The sequence below is a fragment of the Crassostrea angulata genome, chromosome 9, assembly GCF_025612915.1.
Source record: "Crassostrea angulata isolate pt1a10 chromosome 9, ASM2561291v2, whole genome shotgun sequence".
NCBI classification, from domain to species: domain Eukaryota; kingdom Metazoa; phylum Mollusca; class Bivalvia; order Ostreida; family Ostreidae; genus Magallana; species Magallana angulata.
This window is the reverse complement of record NC_069119.1, coordinates 3,426,595-3,452,574: the sequence shown is the minus strand read 5'-3', so window position 1 is coordinate 3,452,574 and position 25,980 is coordinate 3,426,595. Positions and strand designations below refer to the sequence as shown.

The 25,980-nt window shown below is 32.4% G+C and overlaps 2 protein-coding genes and 1 long non-coding RNA gene across 3 annotated transcripts in view; 2 read left to right on the top strand and 1 right to left on the bottom strand.

Moving 5' to 3' along the window:
- LOC128163109 (integrin beta pat-3-like) overlaps positions 1 to 25,980 on the top strand; it is a 63,226-nt gene that overhangs the window by 14,849 nt on the left and 22,397 nt on the right. The window lies entirely within an intron of this gene.
- On the top strand, positions 6,770 to 14,084 carry LOC128163115 (uncharacterized). The gene is made up of 5 exons (XM_052826618.1): positions 6,770 to 6,880; positions 7,165 to 7,255; positions 8,158 to 8,202; positions 9,796 to 9,962; positions 13,515 to 14,084. The coding sequence occupies exons 1-5, from the start codon at positions 6,770 to 6,772 to the stop codon at positions 13,968 to 13,970; spliced, it is 870 nt and encodes a 289-aa protein (XP_052682578.1). The 3' UTR covers positions 13,971 to 14,084.
- Positions 24,333 to 25,604, bottom strand: LOC128163116 (uncharacterized). The gene is made up of 3 exons (XR_008240762.1): positions 25,438 to 25,604; positions 24,743 to 24,798; positions 24,333 to 24,574 (listed from the first exon to the last, which is right to left on the bottom strand). It is a non-coding gene; the product is annotated as an uncharacterized LOC128163116 (long non-coding RNA).

Below are 25,980 nucleotides of genomic sequence, written 5' to 3'. Positions count from 1 at the left end.
TACCACGAAGTTCATTTGTATGTAAGATATAACAATTCAATCGACAATTAGTTCATGTTTATTCGTATAACTGATAGAATCCTATTGTAAATTGCATAAAATAAATATTGTCATTATTTATTAGAAACCCCCTCGACTTCTTCAATTTCATTGAAAATACTTGGTATATTTGGTTAACAACAACAAAGAACAGGATTCTAGCAGCACTTCTCATGTAGTTTAGGTCATATGCTTTTGATAATTGCCGAATTCATCTTTCATGATATTCATGATATTCGGGATAGTGTTACACTTTTGCCTTTTTTGCACACACTGCATAGGAAATGCCGGTCAAGCCATATAAATGTCTATCTTATTACCTTATAAAACTTGCTAACAAAACAATATATCCATACTCGTATTATCCTAATGATATCCAAACTGACATTTATCTAAATATCGTGTATCAGTATGAAATAGGTCATATTGCGGCATTGTTTACCCTGCATTCTGATGATTTGTCTCCCAACATTGATCTTCTCTATTACCATGCATATGACGTCATCAATGAAAATTATACGTAATATAGAGAAATCGAAGACATATGCAGTTAAAAGAGTTTTTAGTGACATTTTTTAAGTTAAAAATTAAATCCTTCTCCGTGCCATATTTCTGGTTTTTGTGGTGCTAAGCGGGTGAGAGCCATTGACTCCCCCTGGATGGGACATTAGTCCATCGCAGGTTAACCACCAGCGTAAGCCGGTACCCATTTTCAGCTGAGACAATGTAGATCAAAGTACTGAAGTACAGACGGAGTTTATTTTATCGATTGTTATTTATTTCAAAATCAACGATATGTTATTTTGCATGGCAAGTAAATTCCTATAAGTATTTGAATTACGCACATTTTTATAATATGAATCCTACAGGAATTTCGTGAAAATCCAATATAAGTCATGTTGTGTAATATTCAAAGAATTATTCCATCAAACTACGTATTAGTAATCGAAATAGTTATGAGAAATTGTTTATATGGATCCAAGCAAAATTGAACTCTCGTTCAACCAGACTCTCAGCTGTATTTGTTAATCCCCGACAAGCAAGAGAGGCTCTATGCTGGTCGGAGATTTACGGAGACAGCCGAGCGTCTGGTTGAACTAGACTATATTGAACTCTGGCGTAGGAATACATAAAATGTACGACCTCAAAAAATATCGTTCGTAATTGTTTGTACCATTTAAAATCTGACTATTTACAAGGTATCTATAAATGAATTTCCTTGAAGAACAATGCTAAAGAACCCATTGCATCGAATTTATTGATTAGAACTAAATGTTGTCAGCGGTGTTGATTTGTGCTTAGGTCCAAACACTGTTTCACTCTCGGTTTGCCTGAGTAACAGCATAGGAGAGTTGATTAAAATCAACTCCAAATAAAGTGCCTTGTCTAAGTGCACAACACTCAACATCAAGTGACCACAGCAGAATTTGAACCAGCGACCTTTCGGTTACTGGCCTAACGCCAATAACCACTGAGCCATGCGTTTAGGCATTTTATGCTTGTAGTTTCTTTTATAAGTTAAACCAGAGATAAAGTAAATCATTTTGCTTATTGTGACGTCATATCGATCAGAGAAATTTTTACTAAATCGATTGCTGAGAGTTGCCTTATCATACCCGCAATAAATTGATAGATATTTTCTTAAACTTACTTTTTTCAGGGGGATCCTTGAGAAAACTAACATGTGCGAAAAGCTCAGCTTTGACACTTGGGTAAACAGTAATGTATATTCTTTTTCATTTAAATTTGTTTAACAATGCTCTGATATAGACGGTTTTATTGTAATAATCAGATAAATGTTAAGACACAATAAAAAACAGGACACCCTTAGTAATTCTATGCACCAAAGCATAATGTGATCTTTAATAACCAACGGCACAAATCAGCTATCCAGAAATCTATCCTTATAATCACTATAATGATAATTAGTTGGCATACAAGAACATTTATCAAAATATACATCATTTGTGTACTTTTAATCTTTCTTAATGATTTTATGATGGAAAAAGGATAACATATCAATTCTGTAAGATTATTCAAATAAAAGCATATGCCAAGCTTAAGGAGGTTGGCACCTCAAATACTAGTAATGTCAATAATCCAGAAACATCTTGAATATCAAGATGAGAACCTAATATGTTTATTTTATTTGTGACCTATGTCACATGCCATTTTTTGGAAATATGGGGCCCGAAGCAAAAATGATAATTTTTCTGATATTATTGCTTAATAATATAAATTTGGCATGGAAATTGATTAATTGAATCAATCAAACAAATAGTTATTTCGTTATTATTTCGATACAATATGAAGTTGAACACATGTAGTGACTATAAAAGTAATATCCAAGTCAAAGTTTAAGAAAATATTGCTTTACTGATGGCTTCAAATGCCAGTAAATAATGAATACAACAGCAAATGTAAAGATTGTTACAAATTTTGGAGTAATCAAAATATTCTTCAAATAAGAAAAATTAAATGTCATCTTTTCAAACATTTACATACAAATAGACATACATTTAATGTCTCATATAAAAGTAAAACAAAAGTAGAAGTCATATCTAAGAAAATGAAGATTTGACATGAAAAAAGCTCATTTTAGGCAAACATTAGAGTTAATTTTCCTTAACTTCTATGAAATATAGGCTATATACGCCACAATACATCAATAGAAATATATAAATATTGTTCAAATGTGTTTTTCAGAATAACATGATATATCGTAATACGCAAACTATTTGTACGGTTAGTCTGCGCTGCAAATTAGGAAGTGAAAATAACAGTACTATTATTACTTATTAGGTTAGTTACTGACTCACTACGGAAATATATTGGGTTGGTCAATCTCATAGATGGCGAGGCGAAGCCGAGCATTCTATGAGATTGATCAACCCAATATATTTCCGTAGTGAGTCAGTAACTAACCTAATAAGTGTTTTGTTTTCTCGAGGACTATCAAGCGACATATTTATTCACAAATAGCGATGATCTACGCAAAGCCACGTACAAGATGCCTTACATCTCGTCCAATTTAACTCATTTGAACTCTTCAAAATTTTCATCTCACCTTTCAAATACATTTTCAAAATCTTTGCTTTACCCATGTTTACTTACAATGTTTTGTTGCTATTTAATTTCAAATGTTTTCTCCCTTTCCTCTGCAGAGATTTGAGCAAATTTCGTCGCTGCCATTTTGTTCTGCTCCAGACAAAACAATGTGACGTCAATATTCTAAGGGCAACTACTCTAATTTTAAAGAATTTCAAAGGGCAACAACTCCAAATACTTTAAGAACTTACAGCATGCAGTTTATGTATAAAATACTATGAAATGTCGAAATGAGTAAGCGAAGCGTCGACCAATGACGGCCATATTGCCTAATATTATTTCTCACAGAACAAATATAGAGATATATGAGGCAATCACGTGCTTTGTTTAAACCAATGAAAATGTGACATTTCAGTCCAAGGGAAAACAAAAAACAATAGCGTTATTTGAATTGTTCATTTTCATTTGAAAAACCTGCCACAAAATATAGTCCCTTACTAAACTCTGTAAATATATAATTTTCTTTTCGCAATTTTAGTAAATATGATTTATTTGGCATTGTTAAATATAAAAAAACGAATGGAAATAATATATAATGCACAATTTTTAGATAAGAGGTGACATAAAGTAATTACCCTCAAAGAGAGTAACGAACCTCTTTAAGGTCAAGATGTACAATAAATATTTTTTTCCCACGTTTATAGGTTAATTTTACAGTAGCTTTTGAATCAAAATTGACCACGTGTCCATCACAAAGATCGTTCAACATGACAATATTCCCCGAGGGCCTGGAGGATCGAGTACAGATAGAAGTAGAACACCAGTGCGATTGTGACTGTCAGCGGGAGCCAGAGGCGGTATCTATCTATCTATCTATCTATCTATCTATCTATCTATCTATCTATCTATCTATCTATCTATCTATCTATCTATCTATCTATCTATCTATCTATGACTGTTATGTCCGTCTGTATAACTGCCGGAATATCCGCCTGCTCAAATGTCTGGAAATATGTTTTACCCATCAAATGCGTGTATTAAAGCAAATATGATAAAACAAAATGCAACTCCCTAAAATGATATTGTTACATATTAACATACGTTTATAAAGGAACCAAATAGTACAATCTGTAACCGGAGAGGGACCTACGAGTGCGGAGTGTGTCACTGTAATGAGGGGTGGTCAGGTGACAGCTGTGAGTGTGACGAGAGGGGGACAGAGGCCGCGGCGTGTGGGACAGAAATGGGGTGAGTCAGATAATAAAAAAATGACTCGTAAATGTGTAAAAAGATAAAAATAGCTGTCGGAGTAAAAAAAGAATTTTAACTGCAATTTTAAAATTCACTATATTACACATTGCCAATGTTATAATTTTATTGTATTGATATAGTAATCTTCACAAATTACTTGTTCTTAAAGAATTAATTTGTTTTCTTAAGCAAAAAATAGATGGATATATGAAATCCATCATGCTTTTTTTCAAATTAAACACTAGATTAAAACCCATTATTCATAATAACCTACATTTTAGGCAATATCAAAAAAAATGTATATATTGTTCTAAAACTATGAGCATATTTAATTTAAATACTTTAAACGGGTTTTTTTTAAAATATATATAATTTTGATAAATATTGTGAGTGCAAAAATATTTTAAAGAATATGCAGCAATGCAGGGAACTGTACGTGTAGAGAGTGTAATTGCCTGGAGGGATATAGTGGCCTAAAGTGTGAATGTAACGATAGAACCTGCCCTAGTCACAACGGTAGCCTATGTGGCGGTGAGTAACTTTGAATCGAAGGTTTTAGGTAATTGTTTGGCGTTATTCGAAACAAAAATCAAGGTTTTGTAACGTACAAGTTAGTCACTGCCTGTCTTCTCCCGCCTAAAAAATCGGATAGGTCCAAATACTGCAGTATCTACAAATGCAGACTTAATCACTGCGCCTGCAACTATATAGGGAATACTTAACGCAGGCAGAAATGACAGTATACATGCACAACCAACAATAACTAACGTTGATGCAATAAGGGATAACTGCACGATTGCGCCAACAATGTTAAACTTACGCAAGCAGAAGTTTCCGCGTACTTGCACCAAAAGGCTACAACACCAGCAGAGATGACTACAAAATAGTGCTCCGTCGGAACCACCACTAACGCAAGTAGAAAGTAACCCACACGCGTACTGCATCGACATTGAGAAGGGGTGACGGCACATGCTTTATCGCAACACTCATATTTTATTGCTGAAAAGTTTGCTACTACAGTCATTTCTCCGCATCCTACTAAGCCTATTTTTATACAGATGTTCACCTATCATTATTTGACGTGTCTAATACCAAATGTATAAAAATAAAACAAGGAAACTGCGTCATACACCAAAAACCCTAAACATATAAATATGCATTAATTATCAATCAAAGAGAAATAGAAAACGATAATAAATCTATAAAAATCCTTATTTAACTCTGTAGTCATTATTGAGAAACTATTTAGTAAAAAATACCAATGAATTTAGAGACAATAATTAGAACACAAATATTTACAGAACTATGATACTTGGTTCTCTTTTTTCGAAGTATGTGTGATGTGCGATTCAGTGACAGAAAGTTTTGTTATAACATTATCTTATTTATAAAAACATAAACTCTAGATTATTTCAGATGATATCGCAATATATACATAAAAATAAATACAGTATACTCACATAAGTACTAATAATCAACCTGAGTTTGCATACGTTTGGTACTTTGATTATTTGTTCTTGATACAGGCAAAGGATACAAACGCCCTAAAATGATAAGTTATTAAAGAGGTCGACTTTAGTTTTCATTGCGCATGTTTTTGCGCATTCTAGTATAATATAGTTGATTTATACTTCTTATGAGATTTTTTCGATATCATTTATAAAATTGAACACAATAAATAAAATACTGATAAAAATATTTATATTGTATAATGGATTTTTATTTTTTAAACGATTTTTCCGCAGTGGGGTAGGGGAGCGTTGCCATTGGGCTTTTCTTACGTTATGATTAAATGAATTGATAGGAGCACGTTATAAGAAAAAGTAAACATTGTAAGCCGTTGAAATTTTATATTCAGAATGATGCTACCCCGGGGATATTTTCCTTATTGTTTTAATGAATCCATTTTACTAATCTTTAATCGTAATGATCCAAATATTTAGCAAAATTTGGTGCATTTTAATATTTTGAGATGGTCCCCACTAAAAACCAGACAGTAGAATTTAGAATTTTTCACATATAAGGTAGGAAATAATTTAACTAATAATATATATCAATTTGAGAAAAAAAGCTATTGTAGTATTTTTTAAATCTGCTTTGATATGTGGAAATGACATTTTCCTATATATTTTTATGGTAAATGTACCTTTACTTTGAGATGGTCCCTAAATAGAACCAAACGGTCGATTTTTTTGAAACTTTGCAAATAAATTAGCGTTGGTGTAAATAACATATGGCTGAAAAATAAAGAGCTTTGCTTTTGAAGTTTTGTCCGCAAAAAACCCCGAATCGGCCTCCCTAAATGTTGTTTGTGAGTGAACCTACGTTAATCTATTTTGTTATTTTATAATAGTTTATGTTAAATGATTCTAGCTGGGTATGAGTGATGTAGATTGATCTAGTGCTACAGGTTTTTATTAAATTTAAGGACATGTCCATGGGAACTGTTCTTGTGGAAAATGTGTATGCACTTCTGAGTATTCGGGAGCTGCTTGTGACTGCCAAAGATCTGAAGGAACTTGCATGGATAATAATAGGGCAAGTACCTTTAATGTGATTGCACGCAGATCGATCATTTTTACGTTTATTGCTTTACTTTTTTCACGTCTAATTTGTTTATTTATTTTTATTCAATTTTCTAATGATTTTTTTTCATTATCACAGCCATTTTCTGTATTCGTCGGTATATATTAGGTTCAAACATGATATGGTGCTTAGGAGTCAAATACTAAGGGCCGTTTCATGTCTGTTTACCAACGTCTGATGGGTGTTTTTTTTTTTAAACCTTTCCAGTTCTGGGTTATTAATGAATAGTTTGTTTTGTAGACGATCTGTTCTGACCACGGAGTGTGTGAATGTGGGAGGTGCCGTTGTGACCAAGGATTCATAGGGTCGCTGTGTGACACGTGTCTTGTGAGTGTATCAGAATCAATTCAAATACATACTTATAATGCAGTTCTTAATTTTCATGATTTTTAAAACGAAATGATGTATTATTTAATATGCATGTGAATTATGACAGATTTAAATCTTTTGTTATCCAACAATTTACAAAATCAACAACGTTCAGTTTGAATAAGTTGTGAGATACATCATTTTTATTAAAATTAATCAATGAACCGATGAATAAATATCCGGCAAAGTTTTACCACTTTTACAGGCATGTCCAGATTCATGTTTGGAACACTTTAACTGCGTTGAATGCGTGGGATTTAGGCAGGGTCCATTCAACGACAAAATGTGCAAAGAAAGATGCAAGAACATCGAAATCGTTAATATTTTGTATGATGAAGGTAGTTAATCAAATATAAAAATCAAATTGTTAACCATATTAACAGCCCTCGAATGGACACACTTTATTCTCAAGAACATAATTCATAACTGACTATGCTAAAACGTTTTCGAAAGACAATTGATTAATTTTGATCAGTAAAGTATGTTTGTTAAAATTAAGGACAGATCGCAATTTGGTATATTGAACATACTGTTTTCCTTTTAGAATCAAATTTCACCGGAAATCGTAAATCTTGCATATTGCGGGACACATTTGGTTGTTTTATATACTTTAACGTTTGTAAGTACACGTTTGATCATCGCTATTTAGAGCTCTTAAAAATTTGTTACATATAAAAGGTTTTTGTACATTTTTAAACTAACAACTAAGAAAAAGTTTAAAATCAAACATTTTATATACAAGTAATGTGATATAAAATTATATTCTATATAAATACATATATATATATATATATATATATACGTTTTAAATGCTACTAGTTGTGTAACAAAAGAAAGGCATTTCAATTTATTCTATTTCTTCAGATTATACAGGTGTCGAAAGATCTATTCAGATCAAGTCAAGAAAACGTAAGAGCTGTCTATTATATATACTTTTTAACAGTGTTTTTTAATTAATTACATTCAGATGAGTTTTTTCATTTAAAAAGTTTCCGGTTGTAGCATCCTTTCTTATTGGCTAAAAATATTTTTTATAGTATGAAAAACCCTATTGCTTTAGTCATAATAAAACTAACGCTAAAATCGTATTCCAATGCTTAACGTAACATTTAAATTGTATACTGTTTAATTTCATATAAGGATGGTCGTGTCAATATTTGATTTTGGTATATCTAAATATCCTAAAGAAAAGAGCGTTCGAGAACAGATTTCAAATTAACCAATCAAAATATACGGAATTTTTATTTTCATTTGAATTTTATTCCCCTCAAATTCAAGGTAAATTTAATGGGTAGTTTAGTTGACCACTAAGCTTACTTACAGGTCAAGTGACAATAGCAGACAACTAGATTGCATAAAGTTTTATAAATTTTGATGAAAACTAAAGAAGAAAATGGTGTGAATGATCACATTTAATAAAGTTGATACATGTTGTAATTCTTCTTTGTCAAACATAGCTTGTTTCTCTTTCCCCCACTCACCCTTAATGTACATCTATACTACTATATTAAAATAATAGACTCGAATTTCTTAGTTTTCATACCGATAAATCGGAAGAGTACTGTCTTTTGTTATATATATTTTAAACATCATTGGTACTTGAAGATTACCAATTTTTTCTCAATCTGGCTTCTTTAATTAATAACTAACGAAAATTCCTCAAAAAAATTCCGGAAATCATCTGAATTTTTTGGATTTTATAATCTTGCGCATGCGCATTACATTCTCGCTTAATCACTAGAGGCTCTTTATTTTATGTTTCCACAACATCATATTTGCATGGATAAACTTGGAAACGATAAAACAAATGTGTGTTAATTTTCACTGGAATTTTTTTATGTTCATCAAAGAAAATACGGGAGATAACTCTAAGACAGTGCATTTACTAGAAAAAATCCCGATAGTTTTGAATGTCAACAAGATGTGTAGAAAACGTTGTTAAAATATGTTGGATTCTGCAATTACAGATTTAAACTTTTCGAGAAAAGGTATTTACAGCTTCAAAATGGTTTTTGTGAACAATTTGACTCTTAAATTCAATGCAACTTAATGTTCTCCCAAATCGTTTTGGAGCGATTCAGAATTTTCTAATTTTCTGCTACATTACGCCGGGTATATGGGAGGCATTTCATTGTGGGAACCCACGGGGTTTCTATCCGTTATACTGCAGTGTAACGGATAGAAAACCCGTGGGTTCCCACGATGGAGGCATTTCGACTGTGATGAAGGCATTTCCTGAGACACAGTTAGATTATTCCAACTCAGCAGAGTGTACAGTATATTTTGTAAATGCCCGATATCATATGCAATGTCAACCCGTGCAAGCACGGGTAAAAGTCTAGTCAGACTTAAGAAAACAATCTAAATTATTCATTTCAAAGGAATATTAACAGCACGAGTTTTTTAAAAAGGTCATAGTTTCTTTTATGTTTTCAACAAAACAGTTGAATATTTTAAAAAGGATTTAGTAAGACTACTTTTATTTTGATTTTTTACGCTCAGATTGCCACCAAAAACCAGTTGATTCACTAAAAATAGGACTAGGTATTTCCGGGGCTATTGTTTTAGTCGGAGTAACCCTCATCATCATTTGGAAAATACTCTCTTTGGTGTATGACAAAGTGGAATATTCCAAATTTGAGACAGAAATAAAAGAACTAAATTGGGAGGTGAGGTTTTAGTTCATACACATATTTGAGTCTTCATAATAATCCAGTTTGCGTTCCCGAGTGTTTTCATCTTCAAGTGAATCTACTATTTGAACTTTCACTTACTTTTCTATCGTTAAATGACTTTAATTAGCACCCAATTTGGAATTATGAATGTCCGTTCTCAGTTGAAAACTTTTCGATATCAAAACGTAAAGGGCTGTAAGTCTCCAACTGTCCTCGCTTTTTTGCATAGATTTAGGAGAGATGGTATCTGTTTTGCTTTGCACTTCTTCTACAAAATATTTCGCGATTAAAAATGGAGATTCCAACATTTGTATTCCTTTATTCTTTTTATTATGTATCGTAAGATCGACATCTCGAGAGTTGTGAAAGGTTTACGATCATTGATATTTATTCTGAAGGTAAGTCGTAAAATTCCAATCCATACGACGTTTGGATTGGATAAACGTCAAAACGTTTATCCAACTGTGTAAAATAAAAGTTGGATTTTTATTGGACTCACACAAAATTTTTATTTTTTGATTATGGCAACTGCAATAGGATGAAATATACGGAATGTTATCATAAAGAAGATTTTGCGCATTATAAGCCATCAACAATCAGTAACAAGTCGTTAAAAATCATCTGGTAAATAAACAAGAGGCCCATGGGCCACATCGCTCACCTGAGGAACAATAGGTATGATAAAATCAGCTCAATGGAGTCATAATACAAACTATCTGGACAATGTACAATAATACATTTAGATCCTGTATAAGTAAAATCCATTTTCCCCTGGATATTCTTATGTTTATAATCATTAGTCCCTTTTCTAACAGGATGATTTTATAATCACATCATATGTTGAGTATTGTAGTTCTCAAAAAGATCCCTAACAATAGTTTATATATGGGATATAAACGTACATCAAACTCTGAACCTTTGTTAAACTTGTTAAACTTTGACCCCCCCCCCCCATTGTGGCCCCACCCTACCCCTGGGGATCATTAATTTCACAACTTTGAATCTACACTACCTGAGGATGCTTTTACACAATTTTCAGCTTTCCTGGCTGATTATTTCTGAAAAGAAGATTTTAAAAGATTTACTCTGTTTATTCCTATGTAAAACATCGACCTCCCATTGTGGCCCAAACCTACCCCCAGGGGTCATGTTTTCACAAATCTAAATTTACACTACCTGAGGATGCTTCCACACAAGTTTCAGTTTTCCTGGCTGGTTTCTGAGAAGAAGATTTTAAAAGATTTACTCTATATAATAATATGTTAAACTTCGACCCCCCATTGTGGCCCCAACCTACCCCAAGGGGTTATTATTTTCACAACTTTGAATCTACACTACCTGAAGATGCTTCCACACAAGTTCCAGCTTTGCCAGTGGATTAGTTTCTGAGAAGAAGATTTTTAAAGATTTACTGTATATATTCCTATGTTAAACTTCGATCCCCCATTGTGGCCCCACCCTACCCCCGGGGGTCATGATTTTCACAACTTTGAAATTACAGTACCTGAGGATGCATCCACACAAGTGTCAGCTTTCCTGGCTGATTAGTTTCTGAGAAGAAGATTTTTAAAGATTTACTTTTTATATCCATATGTTAAACTTCGACCCCCATTGTGGCCCCACCCTACCCCCGGAGGGTCATGATTTTCACAACTTTGAATCTACACTATCTGAGGATGCTTCCACACAAGTTTCAGCTTTCCTGGCCGATTAGTTTCTGAGAAGAATATTTTTTAGGATTTACTCTATATATTAATTTGTTAAACTTCGACCCCCTTTGTGGCCCCACCCTCAGGTGAGCTTAAAAGGTTAAGTTTACAATTCAAAAAGTTGGTTACTGGAAGAACAGACTTTGAAAATTTTCGTAATAAATATTGACAATTTCTTTTACTTTTTTAATCTTTAGCTTTTAAGATCTGTGTACAATCATAGAATTGTGAGCAAATCTCTGTATCTTGCTTATAATTCGAAGCTTAACACTCAAATATGGTTAGTAAATAGAAATTGTAGGGTAACAATTAAACACAAGAAACATGCACTACATGTATAACAAATAAAGAACACAATTTATTTTTTCGAAATGAATCATATATATACATGTATATACCTACATATTTCCGTCAGCGATATCAAACTTTATTTTAACTGAATAAACTCGAGAAAATGCCGAGCATCTCATCCAAACCTATTGCATTAATCTACCATTACGCAAAAGATAATGCCGAATTACCGATAGAATGAATTGTATTTCAGTATCCCTTCACCAGATTTTGCTTAATTTGCGCAGGTAAACAGTTAATTGTTTGATTTACCGAAGTCTCTGTTTAATTTGATACGTAAAAATCAGGAAATACAGACGATAGTTCCCAGGTTACAAAGCATAAATAATGAAAACGAAACGAAAATCAGAACAAGCTAACACCAACGTCATGTGTGAAAACTGTCAACGCATTGAAATATTTAGCCTTAATTTACTTCACAAAATCGGCACCAATATATTTTGCATGTTTCAAAAATTTCCCTTCATACGTGACGGTTGCATAGCAAGCAAATTCATCATAGTCAGATCGACCCTTTTTCGTATAATGTCATGGCTGCTTTAAACAAAGAACCTCGTTTTAGAAGTATGGAATACGAGTCTTGTTAAAATGGGTATGCAAACCCGGGCCGTGGCAAAATAAAAGCCGGGGCAGATCGGCAATCGTCAATTCCAAATACGCATTATTTTGCACCAATATTTACAGCGAATACAAATATACTGGTCCATCAGATATCCCGAAATTTTAATGAGATTGGCAGATTAATACCTGCCAATCTTTTGATTTGCTCAGGCCAAGTCTTGCCTACCCATTTTACCGTATGCCGAGCCCGAAGCTATTAAACTGATTGAAACACACCTTTTCTTTATTATTATTTTCGTAATAACTCAGATTTGAAACAGAATTAGAACTTAATTTTTGCAATTTATATTTTCTTTCCCATAAGGATAAATTATGCTAAACTACGTTGAATTGAACTCGGTAGTTCTTGAGAAGAAGATTTTTAAAAATGCACCCCCCTTTTTCTACAGTTTCAAGGTTTTCTCTGCTTTAAATACAGATCGGACTTTATATTCGCCCTCCCATAAGGATGCTTTGTGCCAAATTTGGTTGAAATTGGATAAGCGGTTTAAGAGAAGAAGTTCAAAATGTAAAAAGTTTACAGACGGACAGACAGACAGACAGACGGACGGACAGACGGACGACGGACAAAATGTGATCAGAAAAGCTCACTTGAGCTTTCAGCTCAGGTGGGCTAAAAATGTGAACACATTTGAGAGTTATGTGGTTGCAATTGCTGTCTGAAATTAGTCACAGTGAGATTGACACACTGAAAATATGGAAATCGTGTAAAAATACGTTGCTAAGTAAATTGTGGCTTTTTGTGTAACCATGTCTATTTAGGATGAGAATATTTGCTTTAACCAAAAAAAAATGATACTTATTGTAAAGCACAAATTGTCATTGTAACTTAACATTTACAGTTTTTTTTTTTCGAAACTTTCAGCCTGGGAATCCCATTTACAAAGATTGCACCACGACGGCACAAAATCCAACTAGTAACTACAGCAGACTTATAAACCCCGAAAATCAGAACAAATACGAGGGTATCGGGAAAACAAAGATTGACGTTCATGAATACAAGAAACTCGAAGAATTTGAAAGAAAAGAATCTAATATCCCAGAAACACAAAATAAACGTGATAAAATGAAACAGACACGAGTCAGCTCTCACGAATATTTGGAAATAGAAGAAGAAATGAAGGAAGCGAATCATGATACTACCGATACTCCGGAAAAATTGAAAAAATATGATAAAATTGATCAATCTCAAGCTGATGTTCACAAATACACAGAACTCGATGAAGCGGAGGAAATTGAACTTGATATCACCGACAATTACGATGAAATCAACGAGGGACAGATTGCGGCAGATCATTACATGGAAATTTCACAAATTTAGGAAAGGAAACTTAACCAATAGTTTAATATATTCGATCGGTTTTCACGTGAAAAACATCTACTTCAACAAATGATGCAGTGCCAGAAACAAGCGACGCTTACTTACTTACCCTCATGGTAGCGAGCACAAAGTCACACTCTCACACACCCACCAAAACACATAATTGTCATCACGCTTACCGTTGTAAAGTGTTAAAGTGTATTTGTTTCAATCTAGCAATCTTTGATTACAATTAATCATCAAGTCTGAAATTTTATAAATATTTAATCATATCTGTTGTGTGCTTTTTTTGTGTGTTAAATTTTGTTCATTTATTGCTAGTTTGGTTTTTGAATTTATGCTTTGTAGACGTCAGCATTTAGTAGACGTTAACTTCTGTTTAAGGTCAGAGCAAATGACTAACGTCTAAAACTTACCACACTTATTAGGAGTTTTTATTGATGAATTTATGTAACGCTCATTTCTTGTTTGTTACGTATATCGCTTTTTATTTTTAAGAAATACAGAGTGGTACTTAAACATTCTGCCTTTTTTTCAACTCAACATACTGAAAATGCTATATGGTTTTATCGATATGAACACTTTTATCAAGCTCTTGTAATACACTCTATTGGATATATTTTCAATTGGAAATTATATCTAGAATATTTAAGGTATTCCGTTCCAGCCGAAGACCTTACTATTATTGTGCTGGTTGAAATTATTCTTATTTTTCTTTTTTTTTCTTTCTAGACGCGAACTTTGAGGCCTCATATTGTACTCATTTCTAAACGGTTTTTGCTCAAATTTTAAGGGCTAATAGATTATACAAAACACCTTCTTATTCAATTCATACATTTTTGAAATCCTCTTCCGTTAACTAGTTATTATCCTTTTAAAAAAATTAGGGCCTTTGGTTTCCAGACGAAGGCTCCGAGACTATGATAGCAGAGAATGGGAATTTAACGAATTTTAACAACAGAGACATTGTAGTTGTGCACATCGGATTTCTTGGGGTTTTTGTTTTTGGATTGCGTTTTTTATTTAGGAAAAGGTAGAGGGTCAAAAACAGGATTCCGAAAAGTGCGAAAATTTAGACGTATTTTCCTTTATTTCTTTAAACGAAAACTATTTTGTTAGACATGTAGAATAATAGTTGTGCAGAATATCAAGGGCTTTCATTTATAACCAATAAAAAGGGCTGGCCTTCTAAATTAAGGGCATATTTTTAAAGCGTTTCCATGGTTACTAAACCGAAATTCTAAAATCTGTTTTTTCATTTAGTTTGAATAAAAAGTGCTCATAATGGATTTTTTGGTAAACACTATTATAATTGTGCAATTAAGAATTAAAATATGAAAATTGAGAACCGTTGCTATTGTAACAAGCTTAAAAATAAGGACAATTATAATATGTTTAGACATCTTTGAATCGATATTATTCACTAATAATGAATAAATATATGAAATCAAATGGTGAGAGAAAATAAAGTATGTCCTTTACGATACTGACACTTCTCTGAAATCTGAAATTTCACTGTTGCATAGCAAAGCTGTGTGTGGTATATAATAAAAATCTAGATAATTTTTACAAGTTCCAACAAAAACAGTTGCAAAAAAATTCTAAAATCGATTCTAAAATCGGGAATTAAAGCATACCAAAAACATCTTCAGTTTCTCAGTTTTTCCTATTTTTTGGCCTTGTTGCCATAGCAACGGATGTCAATTTTCATAAAAAAAAAATATATAGCATGGACATTGATATTGATGTAAAAATTTAACAGTTTCCTATTTCGGCTTATTAAAAAACAGCAAAAAAACTTGCAAGCAAATTTAACGACCAAAACATAGAAAGGCAAAAACGCATCAAATGCTCATTGACTCAATATGACAGTTAAAAAATTATATATGACTAGAAAACGAGTGTAATGCAATGTTTACACATCGTAATACATGAAAAGGCACAAAACTTACTTCATAGGTGGCTTTAAAGACGAAAAAATAAGCTTGGTTCTGGAACCCACGAGGTTGGCACTGATGCCTTAGATCGCATCCGGAATACAGTCAATAAATGTAAGGTGAAAACAAACAAATCCGGAATTAATAATTCCGAGACACTACATGACTATAATAAATTAACCTGTTGGACACGCTGAACTCCTATAGTTATGAAAACAATAATATATAATTAAAAGTTTTAAGTCAAAGGTAATTTGTTCTTGGGATTAGAAGTTATGAAATACAACTACATTATGCTATGCAGTCGGTCGCCATAGAAATCATCAAAGTAATGCAAGTGCCGACAGATTTGTAATTTCTTTGAAAGACCATGATAGTTCACTTGACTTACAGACTATAATATAACGACAAATCTGCCTCCAAAAAAGTATGCCCTTCTCAAGGTTACACTTCAGTGAGATGGACATGTGATCTTGGGGATTTTCGTTATTGCTAATTATATGAAAATTTCTATAAAAAGAAGTTTTATTGAAGTTGTGTGTTACTGTAAAACGAGAAAATTTGGCGCATACTTATTTTAGCGCAAACGCAAGTGCTAGTACATTGGCGCAATTATATTTTAGCGCACGTCAGTTTTCTTTAAAAAAGAATACAAAAATGTTGTTGTTTGATAAACGATCACGCCCAAATTTAGTTCTGCGTTCACTCAAGCACGTGAACACAACGACTTTGATTTTTATCTTACATGAACAATACACTTACTTTTGTGGAAATCGTCAGTAGATAGATATGAAAACTTCATTTATTGGCGATGATGTGTAAATTTTGTTGGTAAACAATTTTGAGTTATCGGACATTAAATTCAACGTGTCGACTTGGATAACACTAGAAGAGTCCCGAAACTAAAAGTGAAATCGAATGCTACATTTACAATGAGTTTCGATCACCATGAGCGAATCTTTTTTACATTAATTTTACATCAAAATAACACAGAAAGAGGTATCGTCTTGTTATCTTTATATCCGCTAATCAGAGATCAAAGAAATTTTTATCAATCATGTATTGTCAGCGTTAACGATTGCCATGCTTAATCACATTTTCACCTCGAGGCGCTAAATGGAAGTGGCATGGGGAGAAGCCCAGTTTTCAAGGTGCTAATGAGAGATATTAAAAAGCAATTAAAATTGAATTAATTAATCCATGTTTAGGCACTTATACCCGATAACCCATACCGTTTACCTGTGTAATTGTTAGAATCGACGGCATCTGATATTACGTATACGAACACTTCTATATAGCATTAAAAATGGACTGACATTATTGATTTGCAACTCGAAGAAATTTACTACATATGGGAAATCGTTGGCGCACTATTAATTTTAGCGCTCAGAGGCAGTTGCGCCAAAGGCGCTAAAATTTGTAGTGCGCCATATTTTCTCGTTTTACAGTATGAGGTTGTAATGCAACTTAATTTACTTACAAGGTTAGCTACAGCCAGTGGAATACTAATTTTAGGTCAACAATGAATACTCAATCTATTAAAATACAAGATAAATAGAAGTGACAAAAGATTGTTAATGAAATAAAACAGTAGAAATTGTGAAGTCTTGGTTTGCTTGGTGTACCGGCACTAATCTTTAAAAACAATAATAAATACAAATTTAATTCTAATTTGATCACTGTACAGTATTTTTATGCCTATTGTTTATTTACATGTAGGATGTCCACAAAGACCGATTGATTCCATCATATCAGGACTTGGTATTTCTGGGGTCGTTGTAATAGTCGGATTAATCCTCATCTTTTTTTTGGAAAACACTCTCTTTTATTTATGACACTATTGAGTACTCAAGATATAAGGCGGTTATAAGAGATCCAATTTGGGAAAAAGGTGAAGGGGGGGGGGGGGGATTGGGTTAAACTCAGATTTTGTAAGAAACTAAACACTATCATCATAACATTTATACTATAGTATAAAAGTTGAATCGTGATTATCTAGAAAAATTGCGAGTAATCATTTCGTAATTATATAATGTTTTCTCGTAATGATGATAAAGAATAATTACGTTTAAAAAGTAACTGAACAAAAAAAAATCCCGTTCATATTAGATGAAAAAAAATTCGCTTTGTTGAAATGGATACGATCTGAAAAATAAACTTAGGTATAGTTTTACCTCTGTAAAGATAATTGTTACTTGCATTTCAACTAAGATACATGTATGATTAAATTGTATGCCTTGAAATTGCAATGAGCAATCTTTTATTGAGGTCTTCCGTTTCCAAGGGAAGACCATATAGTTTACGTACAGTTTCTTATTATTAAGGTCTTCCGTTTCCAACGGAAGACCTTATCGTTTTCGTACTTTTTCTTATTATTATTTTTTTCCCAAATTTTGTGCACGCGATTTCTCAAAAACTATTGGACTGATTTCAACCATTTTCTCACAGATGATGAGATGTAATCTGAATTTTATATGTTTTTGAAATGTTTGTTGTCGGCACATTCGGTACCCATTTATCGGCCATTTTGTTCATTTTTACGACCTATTTTGTGCAGAGCTGATCTCAGAAAAAAACTATCAGAAATATGACTATGAAACTTTCAGGATAGGTAGTCTATAGTTTAAAGTTGTGCACTATTATATTGCTTTACACCAGTGCGCCATTTCTTTGAGCTCACCTAGGCACGAAAATTGGGTACGAAATTTTAAGCTAATGTTTCAAGCGTTTTGATCTATCTTTTTATCAGTTGATATTTTATTAAGACATATATAACGAAAGTAGTAGACAATCAAATGTTCTTTTCAACAAAATCAAGAAAAAGGGGTTGGCCCCTTTATTTAGGGGCCAAGACACTCGTTAAATCTATTACAGATAACTTAAAAACGATACAGATTTTGTTATGCATTATAGAAGCAAAAGTTGTAAATCGCTACAATATCTATCAGAAAAAATTATTGCCACGCCCATTTATAACGTAATTAGGGATTTTAGGGGCCAAAGTACTTAAATTTTAACACAATATATCTAGAGAAGGATTGTTAAGCATTGTAGAAGAGAAAATATCTGTGTTGATGATTCTAATCGATTTCATTAATCAAAACACCAATGTCTGTCCCCATTAAGGATGACGTTTACTCAGAATGAAAAAAAAATCCACTGATGATAATGAAAAACCATCTATTGTGTGTTATAGACCTTTGCTTGTATTGTTATTTTTCACTTTCAGGAAAGTAGGTCAATGACCTACTTTTTGAGTTAATGGCCAGTGAATATTTATTGAAAAATCAAGAAAAATCCCTTAAAATTTTACACTACGATTGAGATTTCTTAATTATAAAAATATTACAAATAATTACACATTTTTAAAAATAAGATACATTTTATAAATGGTAGTGGCACTAAATAAGTACACAACATTAAGATTTCAGCATCAATTTTAAAAATAATTCAGTCCGAATTTCCTCTATCAGTTTTCAAATCCCTACCCATTTTTGATTCAATTTTACAAAAAATTGAATGATGATAATACAAAAACATTTATGGTATTGAACTACTTATATTAACCTTATTCTGTTGGCGTAAAATTTATATGAGGTCAATGATCAAAATTTTGAGATATGGTGTCTTTTATTGTTTTTAAGTATTTTTCAATATTTTTATTATACGTGCCATAAGATTATTTTAATGAATAAGTGAGGTAAAACCAACGGAAAATATGCAAAATTACATACACTTAAATATAAAATCCTAACTTTTAATATTAGACTACTGCCAAAAAACTTATAGCAGAAAACAAAATCTGCAAAATTTAGTCCGAATTTCCTCTGTTTTGCTAAAAGTCAATTTTTGTTTGAGCCTAATTTCATAATGAAGTAAAACTATTGAATGTTTTGTCACTAATATTTCATTTTATAAATACTTTTTGTGTTTAGAACAAATTTTACTCATTACATTGAACTTTCTAACAATCGGAATTTGAAAACTCAAACCCTGAGTAAATAACTCCCTTAAGGATCTACAGGGCTGGCCCCTAAAATATTCTATCATTTGTATCTAAAAAATGAACAACAATATCTGATAGGTCAAAGAGCAAAAAAAAAGTTATTATTCGTGAGACCTTTCGAATGAACTCAAAAAAAGGGGTCTGGCCCCTTTATTTAGGGGCCAAGACTCTCGTAAACTCTATTACAGATAACTTAAAAACGATACATATTTTGTAATGCATTGTAGAAACAAAGTTATTGATCGTAACAATATCAGTTTGTAAAACTCATTTCCAAACCCATTGATGGCGTAATAAGGGATTTTAGGGGACTGAAATCTTTCATCTTTAATGTGCTGTATGAGAGAAAGCAAAACACTTTGTGAAGCATTTTAAAGGATGTTGACAATCGTATACATTTTCTGAATGGGAGTGGTTGAGGGGGAATTCTGAAATTTCATTGATATTTTAATCGTATCGTTTAAAAATTGAACGGAAAACCTACTCGTTACTCGTAACGAAATCGCATCTAGTTAAGGTCTTCCGTTTCTAACGGAAGACCTTATTGTTTTTGTACTGTTTATTATTATTTTTTCCCCAAATTTTGTGCACGCGATTTCTCAAAAACTACTCAACCGATCTCAACAATTTTTTCAAAGATGATGGGACATTATCTGAATTTTATACGTTTTTGAAATTTTTGTCGTCATAACTTCCGATCCGGATTAACGGTAGATTTTGTAATTTTTTACGACCAATTTTGTGCAGAGCTGATCTCAGAAACTATTAGAGATATGACTTTGAAATTTTCAGGATAGGTAGACCATGGTTTGAACTTGTGCACTATATAGTTGTTTTGCACCAGTGGCGCTATTTCTTGGAGCTCTCTTAGACCATGGTTTGAAGTTGTGCACTATACAGTTGTTTTGCACCAGTGGCGCTATTCCTTGGATCTCGCTTAGGCACGAAAATGGGGGTACCGATTTTTAATCAAAATTTTCATACGTTTTGATCAGTATCTTTTTATTAGTTGATATTTTTTTAAGACATATAGAACACAAGTAGTAGCGAATCAAAAGTTCTATCCAACAAAATTAAGAAAAGGGGCTGGCACGTTTATTTAGGGATCAAAAGACTCATAAAGTCTATTACGAATAACTTAAAAACGATAAATATTTTGTTATGAATTATGAAATCAAAGTTGTTGATCGTTACAATATCTATTTGAAGAAGTCATCGTCAGGCCCATGTTTGACGTAATATGGGATTTTTATTCATTATCTTAAAATTTGGGGGGGGGGTGTTAATTTTTAAATTGTATCGATATTTTATGGTATCATTAAAAAGAAATAAAAAAAAAAAATCGGACGGAAGACCTACTCGTTACTCGTAACGAGGTCGTATCTATTTATTATTTTTTTTTCCACAAATTTTATGCACGCGATTTCTCGAAAACTATCCAACCGATTTACACATTTTTTTTTACAAGTGATAGAGAGTGATCTGAATTTATTGTGTTTGTATTATTTTTGCCGTCGTCACTCTCGGTGCCGATTTATTGCTGATTTTGTCACTTTTTCGATCCATTTTTTGGACGCTTCATCTCGAAAACTGAGATATGAATATGAAATTTGCAGGATAGGAAGACCTTAGTCTGAACTTGTGCCTATTGTTTTTGTTTTACGCCGTTCTTAAGAGCTCACTATGGCTCGAAAATTGGGTACGAATTTTGTTCCCCTTCTTTGTAAACATTTCTCAGAGACGGCTCGATAGATTTTCTTGAAATTTTAAGGAGTGATAGAAATAAATTATATCTCAAGTATCCAAATTTTAATTTTTTCAAAGTGCATTTCCCGTCGTCCGTTTCCTTTCCCGCGACAAAAAGCTTGTGACATTGAGATTCCAAAAATGATAAGGACTTGAGCATTCAGACTTTGAAGGATTATAGAACTATAGTTGTAGATGCCCTTCAACTATTTTGTTTTGTTCGTCATAACTTCCGGTCGTCACCGGAAGCACTTTAATTTTTTTTTTAATTTTGCATTTAATTTGTTTCATATAGAATTGAAATATAAGTAATGATCCTTACATATGTGATGTATCCGATGTTAAATAAAAACAAAAAACTCGACTTCTGGTGAGATATCTCAAATATCTCAGAAAGCGTTTTTTAAATGAATGTTTCACCCACGAAATCTCAGAAAGTCAAGTGATCAATACACGAAACTTATATTGATAATAGACATTCGATAGAAAATGCGTTTAATCGTATTCATTTTGTCAACCGTCACTTCCAGTTCTCACCGGAAGGGTTAAAACAAATCAAGCTGTTTGAAAGTTTAACTGTTTTTCTTTGACAATTTTAGTTCAATTAATAAACAATAAAGTACAAGTGTCTAATGTTTTTTTTTCACTGAGCATTTCCGTTTGTCCGTTTCCTGTCAAGAGACAACAAAACAATGACTCCACGAGATATCAAAAACAGTGATCGCCTGAACAACCAGACTGTGTGGGATGATAGCCCTAAGTATGTATCCATGTTTACATTATTTTGTTTGAATTGTCGTCACTTCTGGTCGTCACCGAAAGCACTTAAAAATATTTTTTTCCTTATTTTTTTTTTTTACATGGAATGAATACCGGTATATCGTTACACGATCTTATATATGTTAAATAAGCAAACATATTCTTGAAAATTTATATATGTTAAATAAGCAAACATATTCTACTTCCGGTGAGTTATATGAAATATCTCAGGTACCTATCCTTTTTACAAATTTGAAACCCGCGAGATTTCAGTCACTGTACGTGATTGAGACACGAACATTTGTGAATGATAAACAATTGATTGAAGATGTGTTTGACGGGTTTCTTTTGTCAACCGTCACTTCCGGTACTCACGACAAGAGTTCATACAATTCATGTTTTTAACAAGTTTAACTGATTGTCTTTGGTGTTTCATCTAGGATAATAAACAGTGATTAACACTAGGCAAATGTATAAAAAAACCCTAGCTTTTATTTTCATTAATCACTTCCGTTCGTCCGTTTCCGGTCTCGAGACAAAAAACCTAGTTTCACCAGTATCTCAGATTTGGCAGAGAGTATCGACATTTCATTGTATCACATAAAACAAAATCGGACGGAAGACCTACTCGTTACTCGTAACGAGATCTAGTTTGATCTTATTTTTCAATTTCATAATTTGTTTGAGATTATGAATTTCCTATTCTCTGTTTACATATAAAATGTAAAGCTCTGTATTTGTTATACCTACAATGAGAAGAAAAGCAAAATATTTAGTGGAATATGACGTACTTTTTTTTTTACAGAACATTAATGTGTTGAATATCATTAAGGGTTTGGCTTCCATTAAAATAAATTACCCATAATTAGTTTAGATTAGAAGCTCACATTCAATCAACAAAACTCAACACAATTGTTATTCCTGGGAGTTCGTTTGATAACTAAAATATGATATACGTATGATTTAGATGCCATACTTTGCGACTATCTCCATGTTACTCAGCTATGTTAAGGGCGTCCATAAAAAAATAGCGATATTTATCACATAAAATGTTAGCCTTTGAACAATCTTGATATTCTACTCCAAAAAATTGTTAAACAAAGTGATATTTTATCGATTATAAAAATTAAATAATTTGTTATCGCATGAGCAATTTTTTAGTCTCTTGGGGATACCCTGTCACGTGATACTGCTAAAAATAGATGAACCAGGAATAATACGAAAAAATACAAAGTGCAAGGGCAAAACATAAACAAATATAGTTATTTCTGTTTCTAACTTGTAAAATGAACCTTCAAAATTTCAAAAAGTGCTGGGAGCTTAAAATATTCAAGTAAGAACAATTATTAAATTCAATGTAAACAGTGTATGAACAGCAATTTACTGGGATTTCCCGCATTTAACGCTTATTTTTATGAAATGCGTAGCGACTTCATACAGCTCCCAGCACTTTTTGACATAATGGGGATACAATGGTAAGACATGGAAATTTTCAATATATTTGATCAAGTGTATGCCCTTGCACTACTGCATTTTATCTGACCCATTTCACTTTCAGCGTGATTTGCGTGAAATTCAAACGCAACACTGACTAAGATCATGATTTTAATTTTCATTCTTAAAACAATTAAACGCTGTGAATTTAACTAAAATAATGTTAAAATGTTGTTTCTGTTCACACCAATCATCATTACAAAATTGTTGAAATTGGAACAAAATAATTTCATCAGTTGCCTTTATTTGGGGGGGGGGGGGGGGGGGTAGGGGGGGGATGGGGGTGTAAGTGTTGAGTTTGTAATTTACACATTTATGTTTCATAAAAATTTATGTTACTTTGCTGGTGAATAAATTCTTTTAATGTATAATCAGGTCTACTTGTAATCATAATTGATATTTCAATACTAATTAAAGAAAGCAAGAAGAAACAATATATCAATATTATCAAGAATTTTTTTTAATAATCAACTTTACAAATACTATAGAGATTGCTTTTCTGTGACAAACTGTTCAACAAGACTAGTGTTTTCTGATTTTTAGTATTTTTCAGTCATAATGTGGAATTTATGGAAATTGACAATTCTTCTTGCACACTACATGTTCTTCTCTTCTGTCTTTTTTATATTAGGAGGTAGTCCAGTTGATAAGAAAACCAATACCTGAAATGATGAATATATATCAATTTCAAATTTCATTTCAATAGATATCAATGCAAATTTTTACAATAGGTTACATTAGTGTCATTATCAATATGATATTAAAAAACAACAAACTATACATGAAGTTGAAGTTAGTGAGTAAAAGAAATATTTATATATAGTACCTACTTTTTATCAACATCCCAAGAAGTGTTTTCAGTGGACCATCTACTGCCTAAGTAACCCTGAAAATGAATAATGTGTCATAATTAGCAAGCTATTGTGTTAAAGATAACATGAAAATGAAACATTACTCTATAATTGGGCATATTAATGGCGGTTTCAATTTCAGTGATATTACAACAGGCATAATCAAATGTTTATTCTTTAAAATGTGTTGAAATTCAGTTTGAAGACACTTTAATTTTGTCTTAAATAAAATTAGGCCTAATTAGATCTTCATAAAAGAAGGCTTAATAAAATAACACATTTCGATTTACTTAAACAACATTACAATCTTGTCTATAATCATTCCAGATCCTCACAGTAATCTTTGTAGTGCTAGCACATACAGTGTTTGGCCATGGACTTTTTATTGTGTACTTTGAACTTGGAGGAAATGCGATCTAATATTATTGCGATATGAGACCAGTAAAAAGCTACAATGATCCTCAATGCTCTTTATGATCAAGACTACCGAAACGCAGAACAATTACTTTGCCTGACTGAGTCACCAAACTGATGTTTGAACACAATATTACATAAAAAACAAATGTAAACAAGTAAACAAAATCGAAGCCGAGGAATTTCACTTCGTTTCCGCTCCATCCAACAATATTAAATAATATAAAACAATATCTAGGGGAAGTACAGATTAATCTTACCTTGTTCAGTTGAATCCTATGCCGATTTCTGTCCACGCTGGTTGTAAACGAGTTTAATTCCGAGATATATCACTGAAGTCCACATGTTTATTCTGATCACAGCTGCAAGCGCCGATGTGACGTAGTCAGCCTCGACACGTCATCAGACGACTTAGGAATTTCATGATTTCGCGAGACATAAAAAATAGTTTATGATTTTATTTCAGTACACCTTTCTTGAACCATTCAAACCCAATAATTAATCATATTCATTTTGGTAGATGTTTGTTAATTACCGAAATACCCATATCTCGTAAAATCTCATGAATAAGGGGCGGGGCTTATGCAAATTTTTCTAAATCACACGTGGTAAAATTCTTAGACCTTCCTTAACATAGCTGAGTATTTCTCCACAAACAAAGTAAATATAAACAATAATTTATTCATTAAATATGATAGCGAAAAAAAAATGTCATTTTGTGCTTGATTGTTTTTTTTAACAAACAGGGTTTGGACAAAAATTACTTATGTGTGTAGTTATGATTCGTTTATATATAACATCCA